This window comes from Triturus cristatus, chromosome 8 (genome assembly GCF_964204655.1).
Source record: "Triturus cristatus chromosome 8, aTriCri1.1, whole genome shotgun sequence".
Classification (NCBI taxonomy): Eukaryota; Metazoa; Chordata; class Amphibia; order Caudata; family Salamandridae; genus Triturus; species Triturus cristatus.
Genome location: NC_140591.1, coordinates 960,487,183 through 960,502,643, shown reverse-complemented (window position 1 = coordinate 960,502,643; position 15,461 = coordinate 960,487,183). Strand labels below are relative to the sequence as shown.

Here is a 15,461-nt window from a genome sequence, read left to right as displayed (position 1 = left end):
TGACTCTGTTGTCCTCTGTCTCCATTTTTCATTCGGTGCCTGCCTACCTCAAACTTACTCACTCCTAATTCTCGCTTTCTCACAAACACATCCATGCTCACTCCCTCTCACTGTAAATATCTAGTTTGTTCTTCTTAATACACTTCTCATGCACGTTTTCTTCCTGTGACACTCATATTTTCTTGCTTCTCATACTCTCGCTATAAGGTATGCCTTACAAATATAGGCTGATCACAGGTACTTGTAATGTACAAGTTACTAGGCAGCTTACACCTCTTGGTCCAATCTGACAAGTTGCTAGCTAGTCGTTAGTGTAGACACACATCAGCTCATTCCTCTGGCACAGACACCTAGCCTATCAGGGTCTTCACCAAGGTATTGGCGGTAGTTGTGGCATGTGTGCAGATTAGGAATCGTAGTATTACTATACCTGGACGATTCGTTGCTAATGGTGGTCTTGCTGCAACTGGCGTCGGACTACTTGAATGCCACAGCATCCATGCTGTTCGACTTGGACTTCTCCATCAATGTTCTCAATTCATACCTGGAGCTCTCCCATGGCTTCCGCTTTCATAGGAGCATTTCTGGATACAACATCGTTGAGAGCCTTTCTGCATCCCTGGAGGATTCAGGACATTCGGAATAGATTTTGATGTAATGGAAAGGTGCTCAGATTCCAGCCTTGAAGGTTCTCCTTCTTCTGGGAGTTGTGACTTACTGCATTTTGCTGATCACTCGCATGCTGGCGCACGGGGGATCTCCAGTGGTGCATCTGTCTGCAGTGGTTTTAACATGGGGCATTCATCATCAGGATCCCCTCCCCCCCACACCGTTACAGATCTTCAGTACTGTTCTGTAGAGGAGAATCTATACTGTGTGAAAGTGGGTGCCCAAAACCAGCATTGGCACAGTGGTGACGAATACCTGTACCTCAGGGTGAGGTGCCCAAATAGCTGACTTGTATTTCAGAGACTCTGGTTTCCAGAGGAAGAAGGATTTCAAATCAATTTGTTCAAACTATGGGCATTTCGCCTAGGGCACACGACCTTCCTACTCTCACATGGCAATTGTTCTGTTCATGTCTTGACAGGCAACATAATGGTGACATAGTATGTGCTCAAGCAGAGATAGTGTAGGCTCTGTGCTTTTCTGCTGGCAAGCACTGAGACTTTGGTCTCAGGCTCAGGCCCACGAACTGGCTGGTGACCAACCATTTGGCTGATCTGGTGAATACAAGAACAGACAACCTGAGTAGGTGTCATCTTGCTGACAAGTGCATCTCCACCAAGAAGTGGTAAAGAACATCTTTGCACTAAGAGGGGCCGACAATATCATATACAAATAAGCACACAAAATCAATGCCTCAAGAGGCATCTGGACTTCACTTGATCTGATCTTTTTCTCCAGAAAGTTGACCCCCCACCCCGCCATAAATACAAACATCTCGTACACCAATGCTGTGCCTTGCAGACCTGCTCCTTCTGTTTCACACACAGTGGTAACGACTACCCAAGGATTGTCCCCTGCACCCCCCCACCCCTCCCTCATTTTTCTTCTTTTCACACTCTTGCACACGTAACCTTCTCTCTTTACAATTACACCTACTTTCGATTGATGATTTATAATCTAGAATCTACTTTACAATTACTTCCTCGATAACATCGTTGCAGGTACAATAGCCTCGACGAAGTACAATGCTGACTTGTCATTAGGTCTGTTTCTACCTGCTTAAACCCCTATGAGTGTATGCCTACTCTCCAGATCATTAGGCCTCTATGGCAGGGCTACTTTGCCCATAGAACTTATGCAAAGGTTTTTTTCATTGTTTGGACGACAATCTTCACATCTGGCTCAAAATGTACTGGGGAAGCTCCGCGCACTTTCCGCCTATCATTTTGATTCGCCGCAATTCTAAATGCTGCATTTTGATTTGTTTTCGGGAACTTAATCCCGCCTCCTGACGGCCGTCATTTTCCTCCTTCCGAGGCTATCGACCCCTTTACTTCCAAAACTGTTTTGTTCCCCTGCCTCTCCCCGTTCTCTCCCATAGTCCGTAACTTCTTAGACCATCATCACCCACGCCACCCTCTCCCGTCCATGCCTTCTTTCACGCACGCACTTCTGTTGAAAATGCAATAGGTCTCGTGTAAATGAATCCTATTGCATTTTCAATGCTTGTTTATCGTGTGATTGGTCGCTGGATTTGCACTCTCGCATGTGCGCGAAGCCTTACATCGTACGCATGCGGGACAAAACAGTGGCGTTGCCCGCAGCGCCTGCACCCACCCCTCAGCCACAACCGCTCCATCCCAGGTCTCCCTCGGCCGCGGCCACCCTTGTCAGCCTGCAGCACCAGCTGTCACGGGTTCACGTCGGGCGGGCTAAACAGGCAAAACCGCTCCAGGGCCGAGATGTCAGCGGCCCCCGGACCGCCCCGCATGGGCCCGGAGTCTCCCGCAGAGCTCACATGGGCCCTGAGTCTCACCCCGGATCCCGGAAGATTCCCCGGCCTCCCACCTCACTGTCCCCGGCTGGCGGGCCTCTGTCCCCATCCACCCCTCCGGACCTGGCTCCCGAGTGGAGCTGCGTACTGTGCTGCCAGGAGCTGGAGGTGCTGGCGCTGGGCTGCTGCGATCACGCCGTCTGCTTCCAATGGTCCACCAAGATGCGGGTGCTCTGCGAGCAGAGGTACAGCGCCGTGTGCCGGAAGGTGCTGGACAAGGTAAGGGAGCGGCATGACTGGGTAGTGGAAGTTGTCAAAATGGCAGTCTGGGGGAGCTGGGCGAGGGTGGAATAACCTACCCTCTTGAAAGATCAATCTTACTTCCCTACCCTAAACTCTACTGTATCAAAACAGACCGCTTCCGTGACCTTTTCTATGGGACCCGGCGTCCCCGCTGTTGCCGGTGCAGGGTGCCACCCCAGGACACCTCGTAAACCGTGCACAAACACCGTGTGTGCACCAGAGTAGGGTGTGAATGGGATGGGTGTGGTTAGGGAGCTGCTAGCGGGCACTGGCGGTGAGGAGGGCGATTCAGCCCCTACGGTGGGCACAATGGGTCAGTGTGTGTGCTGTTGGACTGGAGGTCCCGGGGTCTTACCAGGAATTGGGGGGGGTTCTCAATGAGACGCAGAGGACAGTCAAAGTTTAGGAAAGCACTAGCTGTACCGGAGCACCAGCAACAGCGCCCTTGGGGTGTCACTTCCTACTGCCGCTGGGCACTCACGAACTGACGAGTAACTGATGCTAGGGCGCCAGTGTTGAGCTTTATGGCTCCATTGATATCAGTCTTGGGGTGGTACCCAGCACTTAGATGGAGCCGAAGGCCACCCAATGGTGCAGGAGAGCCATTGAAATAGAGGAAGCTCCATTATACTGTTCGAAAACAGCAACTTGCAGCTAATAATTAGAACTTGAACTCCATGAATGTACTCGTCACAGCGGTCCGAGACGAGGTCTCTGCTATTACCCGCGATTGAACATCGTGGTGTAGCCCAGTGTGGACTAGAAATCTGGCAGCCATTTTTCACGATTACAGCCTTTATCAGACAGGAATAGGAAAATGTTCGTACATTTTACCGTTCTAAGATGGCCGCTACCTTCTCTGAGACGTTATTGAGTCCTTTCTCAATACCTACTCTACCCCTTTGACCAATTAGCTTTGAGCATATAAAACACGAGATCGCCGTACAGCTTTACCGGCGACTCTGGAGGCACCTTAGGTTATCAACGCGATTTCCCGGGGCAGATGTAAGTACTTTGTATGCTATGTAGCGATGGTCGTTATAGTGTTTGGGTCCCTTGTCTCAGACGACGTGGCTATCCTTGGCTAACCCGTGTGCGAGCCACAACCCACCCCACCCCCGAACATGACTTATGCTGCTTAATTCACAGCTGTAGCCCCCGCCCCAGTTTGTCAAGATCCGGTACAGCTTGGACCCTGACTTCTTACGGGTAGGATTGTTTTTCAAACCTTGTGTGAAAGCATGTGTCATTTCTCAACGTCGTTTTCACGTGCCTCTCACACCTGTTTTTTGCATTGTGACATGCCCAGCACCTGCAATTCTTGGTATGATATTACAGCACGCTCATGCCTTATTCATAAGTGCTCACCCTACTACACCTGGGCTACGTTATTGAATCATTGCCAGGGATACATCCCCAGTACATTCCGCCTCACTTGTATGAGTAAGTCAATCATCCACTGGTGTGTGCACAACCTAGGCACCTCGCACACCGTTCTAACTGAGTCTGGCATATGTCACCATCACATTTAGGCTGGTTCTCTCTGTAGGGACATTTTACTGGCAATCTGAGTAACCTCAATTGCAGTTTGCGTTTGTCTTGTTTTTCTTTAATATCCCCAGTGTTGGGCATTTCCACTGACGTTACACAGGGCACGAGCACCTATTCCTAGCACGATTTCGGCAGGAATATTTTCCTTATTGGTGCATGCTTCTTGAGCCCTCTACCGTAGGAAGCCCAACATTACTCTTTATGTTTTATTCTCTCCCTCTCCCCCACAGGTTCGACGTCTAGGACACGAATAACCCGTGATCCTCCAACTATCCTTTTTTTGTGTGTCTCTGGGATTACAGCAGACTCCCCCTCTTTTTTCTGAATCCCATCCCTTACTTTGTAATCACCACCTCGGTCCTGACGAAGCGCTAGGATCCATTAGGGACCGGCAACAGCGCGAAACATGTTGACCACCACTTGTACCCCCTCTCTCTCACTTTAAACCCTCACTCTTACGGGTCGAGAGTAGTGGGACGTATTTACCGTTCTTCCCCACTCTGTATGTTTATATAACATCAATCCCCGTTAATTTTTAATAGACCTCCTGGACCCACCAATAAATAGTTAGGGCACCAGTAGGTCTTTTTAGTTTTCACCACTACACACCCCCCCTCCCCACACACCCACACGCACAACTACGGCGACTCCACCAAAAGATCTCCGATAGAGAGCCCTTTTAGGGCCCGTGAGGGACTGCAGCGCCACCCCCACGAGGAGCACAGCCCGATGATGATGCTTTGCACCCGCAAGGGTGTGTGAGGGCACTTCTAGTACCATCCAGGAGTCTCTAGTCTCCACCACATTACGACTTTCGAACCTCATCTGAGACTACTTGTCATTTCCCCTCCCCTTTTTTCTTCCCTGCTTAGTAGACCATACTGGCATATATATTTCTTTAGGAACTGTTACCTTAATTTGTATGTGGAGCCATTTTTAGCTGCCAGATTTCTGTCCCCTTGGCAGTTAAGTGGCTTCTGAATTCAGCTCCGTGTCCCTGTGTTTGAACCACCTCTCTCGGTTGCCCTCTTCATTTATTTGTTTTTGTGTCTGTAAAGAGGGCCCATTTTCTGCCCCCCACAAAGAGACCGCTCAAGATCGCCCTGGCTTCTGGTTCGGAGAGCGGATATGCCGCTGCCCGCTTCCCAAGCAGTGGGACATCAGCAGGGCAGCTCTCTAGTGGCTGCCCGTCGCAGCCTTCCCCTCTCCCCCTTCTTCTGCCTCGCGCGCGAGGCCACGCCCAGGGAGGAGATCTCCATTAAGTGTACAGGTGGAGGCGGGCCGTTGGGGGGGGGGGCGAGGCTAGCCCCCTTACTTAGGCGACCCTCTCGCCCAGTTCCTCCTCTGCTTCCTGCGCACCGCTCCTGCTCGGACGAATGTTTTAATGTTTTTCTTTTGCGTTGCAGGCGGAGTTACAGGGCGATCTGGATGCAGACAGGTACAGTAAGGGTACCTCTGCGACAGGCGGTACAGTAAGGGTACCCCTGTCCGGCACAGTAAAGGTGCCCGAGCCAAGGTCCAGGAGCCGAAGGGGGTTCTGGGAAGACCGCGACGGCCCCCGTTAGTCCTTCGGGCGGTTGGGGGGCCTGACCAACCGGGGGTGTGCCACAACACGCTCCGCCCCTGTCAGAAGGGGCGGGAGTAGGAGACAGATCACGTGACCCAGTGGATGATCTGCAAAGAAATATGTGCCACACTGCCGGGCATCGACCCACCGTGTGTGCTGGCTCACCAGGCGGGCGGAGCAGCTAGGGGCTGCTTGCCCTGGATCGCCCGTAAGATAACCCATTTATCGTCATACTTATGTTGTATGAAATAAACCTGCAGCAGTTCTTCACCCACAAAGAAAGTGTCAGTGTAATCCTTGGGTGACGTCTGTGCATGTGTGTTGATTGAAGCGGATGACGGTGTGGTCACTATTTGTTTGCGGGTCTTGATGACAACCTTGAGGTCACACGTGGATGGATCATGGGGATGTGTAGGGTGGAGGCTGAGAGCAGAAAAGAGGAGGTTCCGCGGATACGTAATGAAGCACGTTCCATGAATCTCAGAATATGAAACGCTTTTTTTGCGCATCGGCTTCTGCTTAGCGATTCCTAAAGCGTTCATGTTTTTTAACAGTCTTCAGTCTCTAGTTCGTACTAGCCAAGTAGCTATCTAAACCACTGCTACTTCCAGTGAGCAGGTTCTGAGCCTTGTATGGCGCATTATTGTTGAGATGAGTGTTCGTCACCCTTGAAATTTGCCATTAAATGTGACCAGGTGTACATATAGAATGTGGCAGGCAACTACCCAGTGGTAGTGCTCTATAAAACTTTTATTGTTGCTATAATATTGAATGACTTGATATTTGCTTTGTTAACTCTTTTTTCGAACGTGCCTTTTTTTGTCTTGCCTTATCTCCTTTATATATTTTGAACTACCCGACATACAACTTTTATATTCGGTTTCATTTCAGATTCTACCTGGGAATTTTTGAGCCTAATTCTTGACCTTTCGATGAAAGTTCTAAAGCAGGATGGAAAATATTTCACTCAGGTACAGTATCACCTTATACTTTGCATTCCTTTTCATGCCTTAGATGACGAAAACAAAATGATTAAACCGGGCCCCTTCCAAAAAAAAACATTATACGGTAACGAGTCAAGGTCTTGGATTTCCAGAGCAAACTCCACGAATAACCTGTCCTACCTCGTCCCATTTTATTCATCGCTATCTGAAAGACCGTTCCTATTGGAGGTGTTAAGAGTTCAGTGATTCTCCGATAGCAAATAAACCTAATAAGTTACTTTGTTAAAAAAAGTTACAGTAAGGCGAACACAGTCGTGCTCTCAGACAAGAAAAGTGATACCAAAGGGGATGATGGACGGAGCGTTTCAGCAAATCAGACACCCACCCCCAGTCAACTGATCTGGGTTTAATCCATCATCATTCTTTAGCTCACTCCACCACCCCAGTTTAGACATGGCTATATGCAAATCAGTCTGACCCTGTGCAACGATGGATTTAGGCCCAGATCTCTGTACTGGGGTGAATGTATGACATTGTTCTGCATTCTATCCATCAAATAGTTCTTTTTGCATTTGTCACCCCGAGTGGGACGGGTGTGCTCCGACATGAGCCCCGTGCTCTCCATGCCACTGGAATCAAGCTATCCTGGCTGAAGAGGGGTAAAACCCCGAAACCGGTCCTAGGATGCTTGTTTCCAGTCCAGGGAGGACCTGGCCTGGCAGTTCGGGCTGGACTGCTCCCATTGGGCACAGGGTCAAGACTGATTTGCATATGGCTGGGTCCAAACTGGAATGGCATGGTGAGCAAAAAAAAACAAAAAACGATGGATTTAGGCCCAGATCTCTGTACTGGGGTGAATGTATGACATTGTTCTGCATTCTGTCCATCAAATAGTTATTTTGGACTCAGACAAGAAAAGGGCATAATCCTATTTACAAACCTATCGGTCTGCTCGTACAGCTAGCTGTATATACATACATAGTCCTCCTTGGCCATGCGTTACCTTCAAATCACCACCATGGTTCTAGTTAGTTTTTTACAAATATAGGTGTAATGCACATTCTGTCCAGTTTTTTAAAGCGCTTGTGGGATCACACAACTGTACATATAATTTAGGCAATATATTTGGGGTATAGTACCCCTGCCGTACAGTATAAGGATATAGCAGGCCACCGAGAAGTTCATCACCATATGGAGGATTGTGACTGAAGGCTGAGTTCCTTTATAAGGTCATGAAATTCTGAGGTGACTTGCAATAATACACTTTTAACATAGATTGAAAGGGTATTTTATTCCTTAATTCTTCGCACAAACCTCTTAAATCCACCATCATTGCATCACTCTTCCCACAAACCTCACAATTCCTTGGTGTTTTGCTCCTTCCTTTTCAAGAGATAGTATGGTTGCAGATTTTAAGAATAAAAGCTAAATCTGTAATGTAGAATTAAGCGCACCAAAAAGCAGTTATTAATTTGTTTCAAACCTTATTAGAATCGGTTTAATGTAGATCAGATAGAAAAGGGTCTGTAGTTAAGAATGACTAGTAACTTGCAAAAATAGCGAATAAGGAATTTAGAGAAAGATTTTAATACTGGGATTACACACTTACAAATAATATGTATGGGTAAAATACTTCAACTGTATGTTATGAGGATATAATACATGGGATCCTGCAATCTCTGTATAAAAGCCTGTGTTCAATTTCCTTATAATAGGTGACTTGTGATGCACCCAGTCTCTGATAATAAAGAAATGACATCGCCTCTCAACTGTAATAACTTGTTACAGTTGGGTTCTGCCGTCACAGTGCCTGCTGTAAGAGCCAGCAGCTGAGGGGAAAGGCAGGTCAGGTGACAGGGCATCCTTAAAGCAGCTGTTTAAAGAATGAAAACGGAATGTGGCTTTTGTTTCTTCTGTTCTGTTTTTCTAGCCATACAGTGCCAAACAAAGGATATATTTATGGTAACATGTTTAGTATTCACATTCCTTAGGTAATTGTAGAAAAGTTAGAATCTTTCTGCATGTTTCTACACATTTCAAACTATTGCACCTTTTTTTAAAAAAAAATGTGACTTGTGTTATGCTGATTCTAGTATCTTTTTTGCAACAAATATCTAACAGCTTTTTTGATGTGTATAATTTTTCACCAGGGATACTATTTTTATTCTTAATGTTTGCAAACACGATCTAACTTTCATGTGAAAGAGCTAAGCACCAGTGATGCAAAGGTGATGGTGTGATCGTGTAGTATATAACGAATAAAGCATCTCCTGCCACACAGTATTAGGATATTGCCCGTCACCTCGGAGCTCCATGACCTCATAAAGGAGCTCTGCCTTCAGCCTCGGTCCTCTTTCTGGTCATGGAACGCCTCGGTGACTTGCAATATCTTTAGAATGTACGGCCGGGGAAACTTCATCCCATGTACATGTAGTCAAAGAGGAATTATGTGGCTTGATAAGGAAAGAGGCACAATCTGAGCTGCAAAGCTTGCACGAAAAATTCTTTCTTGCATGTTTAGCGTATCATAAATGTGGCTTGCTAGTCTATTCGTTATGTATGATGAATCACACCATTAGTGACTCTTGGAGTTGATAGCAGGAGAGCCCATGGGTACATGAGAAGAAAGAATGTTTTGGCAGGGACTATCTACATATGTTATACCAGCCATAATGTCAGCTATTGACTATGCCAACAGTTTTGGCGGCTTCTATTGATAAAACAAATTGTTTATTGACTATCAAGAACTGTTGTCTGTGTTTTTTTTTAAATTGAGTGCAGGTCATGGCAAAAATGTACCTGCACTGGCAAGAAATGCACAGACACCTGGGCTGGCAGCTACTTTGGCACACAGAAACATGGACACTGGGACAGGGAGTCCCAAAATATTTGACATGGAGACCCACTAGACTGCAGACAGGGTCTCATGTTAGCAGCAAATTATTAGGGTCACAACCAGTAGAGCCCTTCAACCCACGAAGACATTTTTACCTTTTCAGAGAAAAGGGAAACTGGCGTGTTTCTCACTCCTCCACTCCTGGGTTAAGACCCCACAGGTAGGAATAGTAGCGATCAGGCGGACCTGTCAAGAGAGTCTCTCAGCTGCAGGTGGTGTACAGATCCTCACCATTTATCCCAAAACCAGTACATACAGAGTGGCTGGTATTTTGCATCAGAGGGTTATTTATTAGACACTATCTGCAAATAATGTGCATTAGGATCAGTATACATATAGAAACGACTCGGCAGTCATTATTACAAAGAGTAAATAACCGCAATCACGTTTCAAAACACACACACTCCTATCCTTAGACTAACACCTCCCTAAATGATAACCAATCACCTAGAAGCATGGCGGTAGTAGTTTTCCATAACATGCCATATAAACATTCATCCAGGTCTGTATTGCATGGAACCTTAAACACATCATATAGAAGCCTGTCTGCTACTCGTCTAGGGAGGCTTTGATACCGTGGGAGGGAGACGTCACTGTTACGGGGAAGCCGTCTCTTGGTCAGTGGGACCAGGAGACACAGGCTGCCTTTATCAAAGGGAGCCGCGGAGACAGTCCCTGGGCCAGGGACCCCCCAGGCAGATGACCTGGGCCCTGGAGAGACAGACGTGTACGCTGGGACAGGGAGACATGGATATGGATGCGGGTGTACACTGAAACACTATAGCTGGGGCACACCACAATAGAAACTAACAATGCAGGCAGCTCTCGGCGTCTAGTGGGCAAGTTGTTAGTATATATTACGCTTTACATATGCCTCTTTACAACAACAATATGCTTCTTATTCCCAACACAAAAAGGAAAATTAGTTTATGTCGTTAGTGTGTGTTTGGAAAAACATAGTCTTCTAACATCAAACAAAACTGCTCCACGTCATTGTCCTTTTTTATATTTGTATCATACGAGTCCAGAACTATAAAATGTAAACATCAGGCCCCAGCTTGCATTATCCTGAAAGTTGCTTGTTCTACATTTTTAGACAAAATTTCTTTATTACTTCCCCTCCATTCTTGTACTGGAAAATGTTAGCTGTATTCAATGCAAACGGCCTATGACCAATAGAGGGCGGTAGAGGATTGTAAAACGAAGGCTGCTAAGGTAGTCGCTTATTTACTTAACCATGAATAAATCGGAAATGCAGGTTTCACCAAACCTGGATCTGAACGACGTAATATATGTTGTTGAAGGTTCGTGATATTACTGTTTCATAAACCAGTTAGGGAAATTTCTTTCAGAAGTGTTCGTGATTTATGAAGTCTTCCCTTAGCTTCATTACGGGGATTATTGCCTGCTGCATTAATTATCGGGGGTTTCACGGCATACTGAAAATATTCCATGTGCTCCAATTGTTCATATTCTGTGTTCAAGCGATTGTTGGATTACATTTCCCAGACCTGCAGGGGAGCACCTGTGTGCAATTATGTTACTAACACAGGGAGTTTACCTGAATTGACTAAATGTACGTTTTCCAGGGCGGTAAATGTACCTTCAAGAGCATTCATACCACTTTAGTATCATAAAAAGCAGCTCCCTGCTTTTCCAGAAGTTATTTTAATATTATTCATCACATCTCCAAGGCACTCCACTCCCTTTCTGTGCTTTTTTTGTTGGTGTTGGGGAAATGCACGTTGGAACATTGAAACCTGCCTACAATTTCGAGGAAGTCTTGCCCAATAGTAGATGATGGTTCTTGAGGCGTTTGTTGCTACGTGCTATACATAAGTAGCACGGTTCCTGACTCACCGGGCCTCGGCTAGAGTTCACAGTTCTGCCCAAAAGAGATACCGGGACCGAGCTTAATAATGGCCAATACCTCCTAGTATAATAACAGGAATTACAAGTCCCTTTCACCCCTCGCCCCCCAGAATGGGGACTACTAATCAGGCGCGCAACGCCCATTGGACTCAAAGGGCTTCAGCCCCCCCCCTCCCCCGTCATGTTTGGCTGCCCGGGCTGAGACAGCTTCCCGGGCACTCACACAGCCGCACCGGAGTACTCCACAGGTCTTTAAAAGACCTTTTGCTTGTTAACGAGGCTTTGATGGTTTTCACCCCTTGCTTAGAGGCCCTGCAGCTCCACTCTGCCTTTTGCTTGAAGAATCTGCCCCCCCCCCCCCCCGAAATTTTTTCTAAGCCCCCCCAAAAATTTGACTCTAGTTGCGCCTCTGCTACTAATACATGGACCTGGTAATACCGAGTCCAGTTGCGCATGTTTTTCCCCACTCCCCATGGAATAACAGGCCTGATCTGCGCAGGCTTGTTTTCTTGCCGGGGGTGAGGGGGGGGGGCAGTAGACCCGAAATCCTTTCACTTTAGCTGAGAGGAGCCTTTCTTGCTTCCCCCCAGTTGAAGTAGAGGTGGGTGGGAGGTTTCGGTGGCGGGGGGAGGGGGTCAGGAGGCTCCTCAGAGGTAAGGTTTCCAGTGCCGGTGTCTTCTGGGTCAGAAATATCGGGTCACGTGCTTGAGAAACCGATAATTCCGTCCCTGGAACTCTCAAACTTGAAGTTGCCCTGAATCTGCTCAGGTAAGGGAACTTGTGCCTAGTTATAAGCCATTGAGACGTGAGAATGACACCAGTGACTTAGTGTCACAATACAGAGTTCAAGACCACAGTAATCAACCCTAGAATTCACCAAAAGATAATGTGACTATCTCAAATAAATCAAAACGGATTGCCTCCCATCCAGTGGATGGAGGAGGACCGCTTCATGCAAGAAGGGTTCAAACAAAAAAGTGTTGAAGCTTTCGGTCTGTAAAACGTGGGCCTAAAAACCACGGTCCGTATCAAAGAATCAACTGATCTGCAGACCAAAGCAACCTGCTCACCCAAACACCAAGCTTATGTAATGGTCACCAAGAAAAGAGCATTAAAAAACAGAAGCTGATTGAGAAAAGACTCTGAAGGTACAATAAGCAGTTCCTGGTACCTGCAAAAACAACTTAAAGATCCCTCAAAGGAGTCAATGCCTTGCTGCCAGTATGTGATGAAGCAAAACCCTAAGGAGTCCAGGCAAAATCAGAATCTCCCGCACATGCCTGTCGAAATGCTCAGATTGGCTAACAGTACACTGTATAAGCATGGGCAAAGCACTACGCTACGCTCGCGTAGTTTGAGAAGTTTGCGCTACTTCGCACTACGCGAATTGCACGTAGCACAGTGCAAACACGCGTAGCGTAGCGTTGCGTAGTGCAGCGGTAATTTTTTGCTTGCTCGTGGTCCTCAACGTCAAGTTGGCGACCGCGAGCAAGCAAAATGACATCCCGGCGAGACTTTTTCCTCGTTCGCGATCAGCAACATCAAGTTGGCGATCGCGAGCGTGGAAAATGAACCTCCCGGCGAGATTCTCAACGTGGGGAGGTAGGTTTCTCATTGCGAGTGGTCGCGTATGCTCGCGACCACTTGCGATGAGAAACTACCAGTCCGCGTTGAGAAAGCTGCAGCTCGAGTAAAAATCTACTTGAACGGCAGAAAACTACAGCTCGCACTGTGCAAGATGCCGTTTTCAATGATTGCACAGTGCCGGATGCTTGTCCGCACTGTGCAATCATTGAAAACGGCATCTTGCACAGTGCGAACAGGGTACTACGCAGTTCGCGAAGTGCTACGCGTAGCTCGCGAAGTGCACTTTGCGTAGCTATGCGTAGCGCTACTTCGCGAACTACGCCCAGGGTTAACACTGTACCCTCAGAGTAAAGGGAGACAAATATTGTACCATTCCTGTGGCTTTTGGATGGATGCGAGCATCACACACCTGATGTATTTGTGCTAATTGCTGTCACCTGCATACATCCAAGTGTCAGCTGGAGGCCCAAAGGACTAGTGGTTCTCCCAGCCCCTTTTGCCACTATAGCACTGGGAGGAGAAGGTCTTACAAATATTGCATCCTGAAGGTCTGACAGGAATCCCTGGTTGAGTGGAGAATGGTAAGTAATACTTTTGAATGTGTCACTAAACATACACTTAGTTTTTGCTTTTAAATTAGCTGTTGCAAATGTGTTTTGCCATTTTTTAACATAGAGCCTAGCAGCCTCCTCACTACCACCCCAGTCACACTCACTTATACGCCCCAACTGACACAACACATAAGACATAAGACACACACACACACACACACACACATGAAACTGCAACCACAATCACACACAGTTGAAACTGCAATCACATACACACACACTTGAAACTGCAACCTCAATCACACATATATTTTAAACTACACCTACCACCACAATAACACACACACTATTGAAACCACACCTACCACCACAATAACACACACACTCACACTATTTAAACTACAACCACCACAAAAACACGCACACACACTATTGAAACTACAACCACCACCACAATAACACACACTATTGAAATTACAACCACCACCACAATAACACACACACACACACTATTGAAACTACACCCACCACCACAATAACACATACTATTGAAACTACAACCACCACCATAACACACACACAGTATTGAAACTACAATCACCACCACAATAACACACACACAGTATTGAAACTACAACCACCACCACAATACCACACACAGTATTGAAACTACAGCCACCATCACAATAACACACACACACTATTGAAACCACAGCCACCGCCACCACAATAAAACACACACACTATTGAAACTACAACCACCACCACAATAACACACACACACACTATTGAAACTACACCCACAACCACCAACACAATAACACACAAACACACTATTGAAACTTCAACCATCACCACAATAACACACACACTACTCTATTGAAAATACACCCACAACCACCCCCACAATAACTCATCAAAACCAACACACACAACGACACACCTACACACAATACAACACCAACCAATAGCAAACATACTCACCAGAATATCAAACACCAGCCATAAAACACACATCCAAGCCTACACAAGCACCAGACCCACAAGCATCTGCTAAACATACAGACGCAAGCACATCACCTACTCCAGCTTCCTCTACCTCCAAAAGCCACTTCTCTACCACCCCTCCTACCCTTATTCCTTTAAAAAAAATATATATTTTTGTAAATGTATTAAAGTACATGAGAGAATTACCGAAATATATTTTCCATATTTTTAATTTTACAATTGAAATTTGATTTTTAAGTGTTAATACAGGTGTTTATTTGAAAAGAATGAACACATATGCATTACACATAAGATAAAAATTGCAGGTAAGAGCAATTTAAAAATGCATGAGTCCAGAGCAGATGTAAACAGGCAATTCATAGGAAAACAAGTAAAAAAGTAGTTTACCTTCGATTCCGGCAATAATAATAATAATAACCTTGAATTTGTAAAGCGCACAGCTACCCCCGAAGTGGTTTCCCGGCGCTGGGGGCCAGCTATTGCCCAGAGTCACATGATGTTGGGCTGACCTGCCGCCGGGGATTGAACCGTGAACCCCGTGGTCCGGAGTCGGGTACCCTGGTCGCTGCGCCACACCTCTTCCACAAATACAGAGTTGACTTTTTTCGTGGTGAAGTAGCAGCAGCAAAGGAAGAATTTGGACATCTGGTTCATGACGGAAAGCTGAAGTGGAAAACCGAGAAAAAGGTATGTTTCTACCTCATATCCCTTCGATTCCATCAACTCATGTTTGAAAGTT

General features: G+C 46.5%; 1 protein-coding gene across 1 annotated transcript in view; it reads left to right on the top strand.

Moving 5' to 3' along the window:
- SMS (spermine synthase) overlaps nt 1-15,461 on the top strand; it is a 586,561-nt gene that overhangs the window by 498,252 nt on the left and 72,848 nt on the right. The window contains exon 9 of the mRNA XM_085622475.1: nt 6,756-6,835. Within this exon, the coding sequence (XP_085478601.1) occupies nt 6,756-6,835 (80 nt within the window). The remainder of the gene's footprint in view (nt 1-6,755; nt 6,836-15,461) is intronic.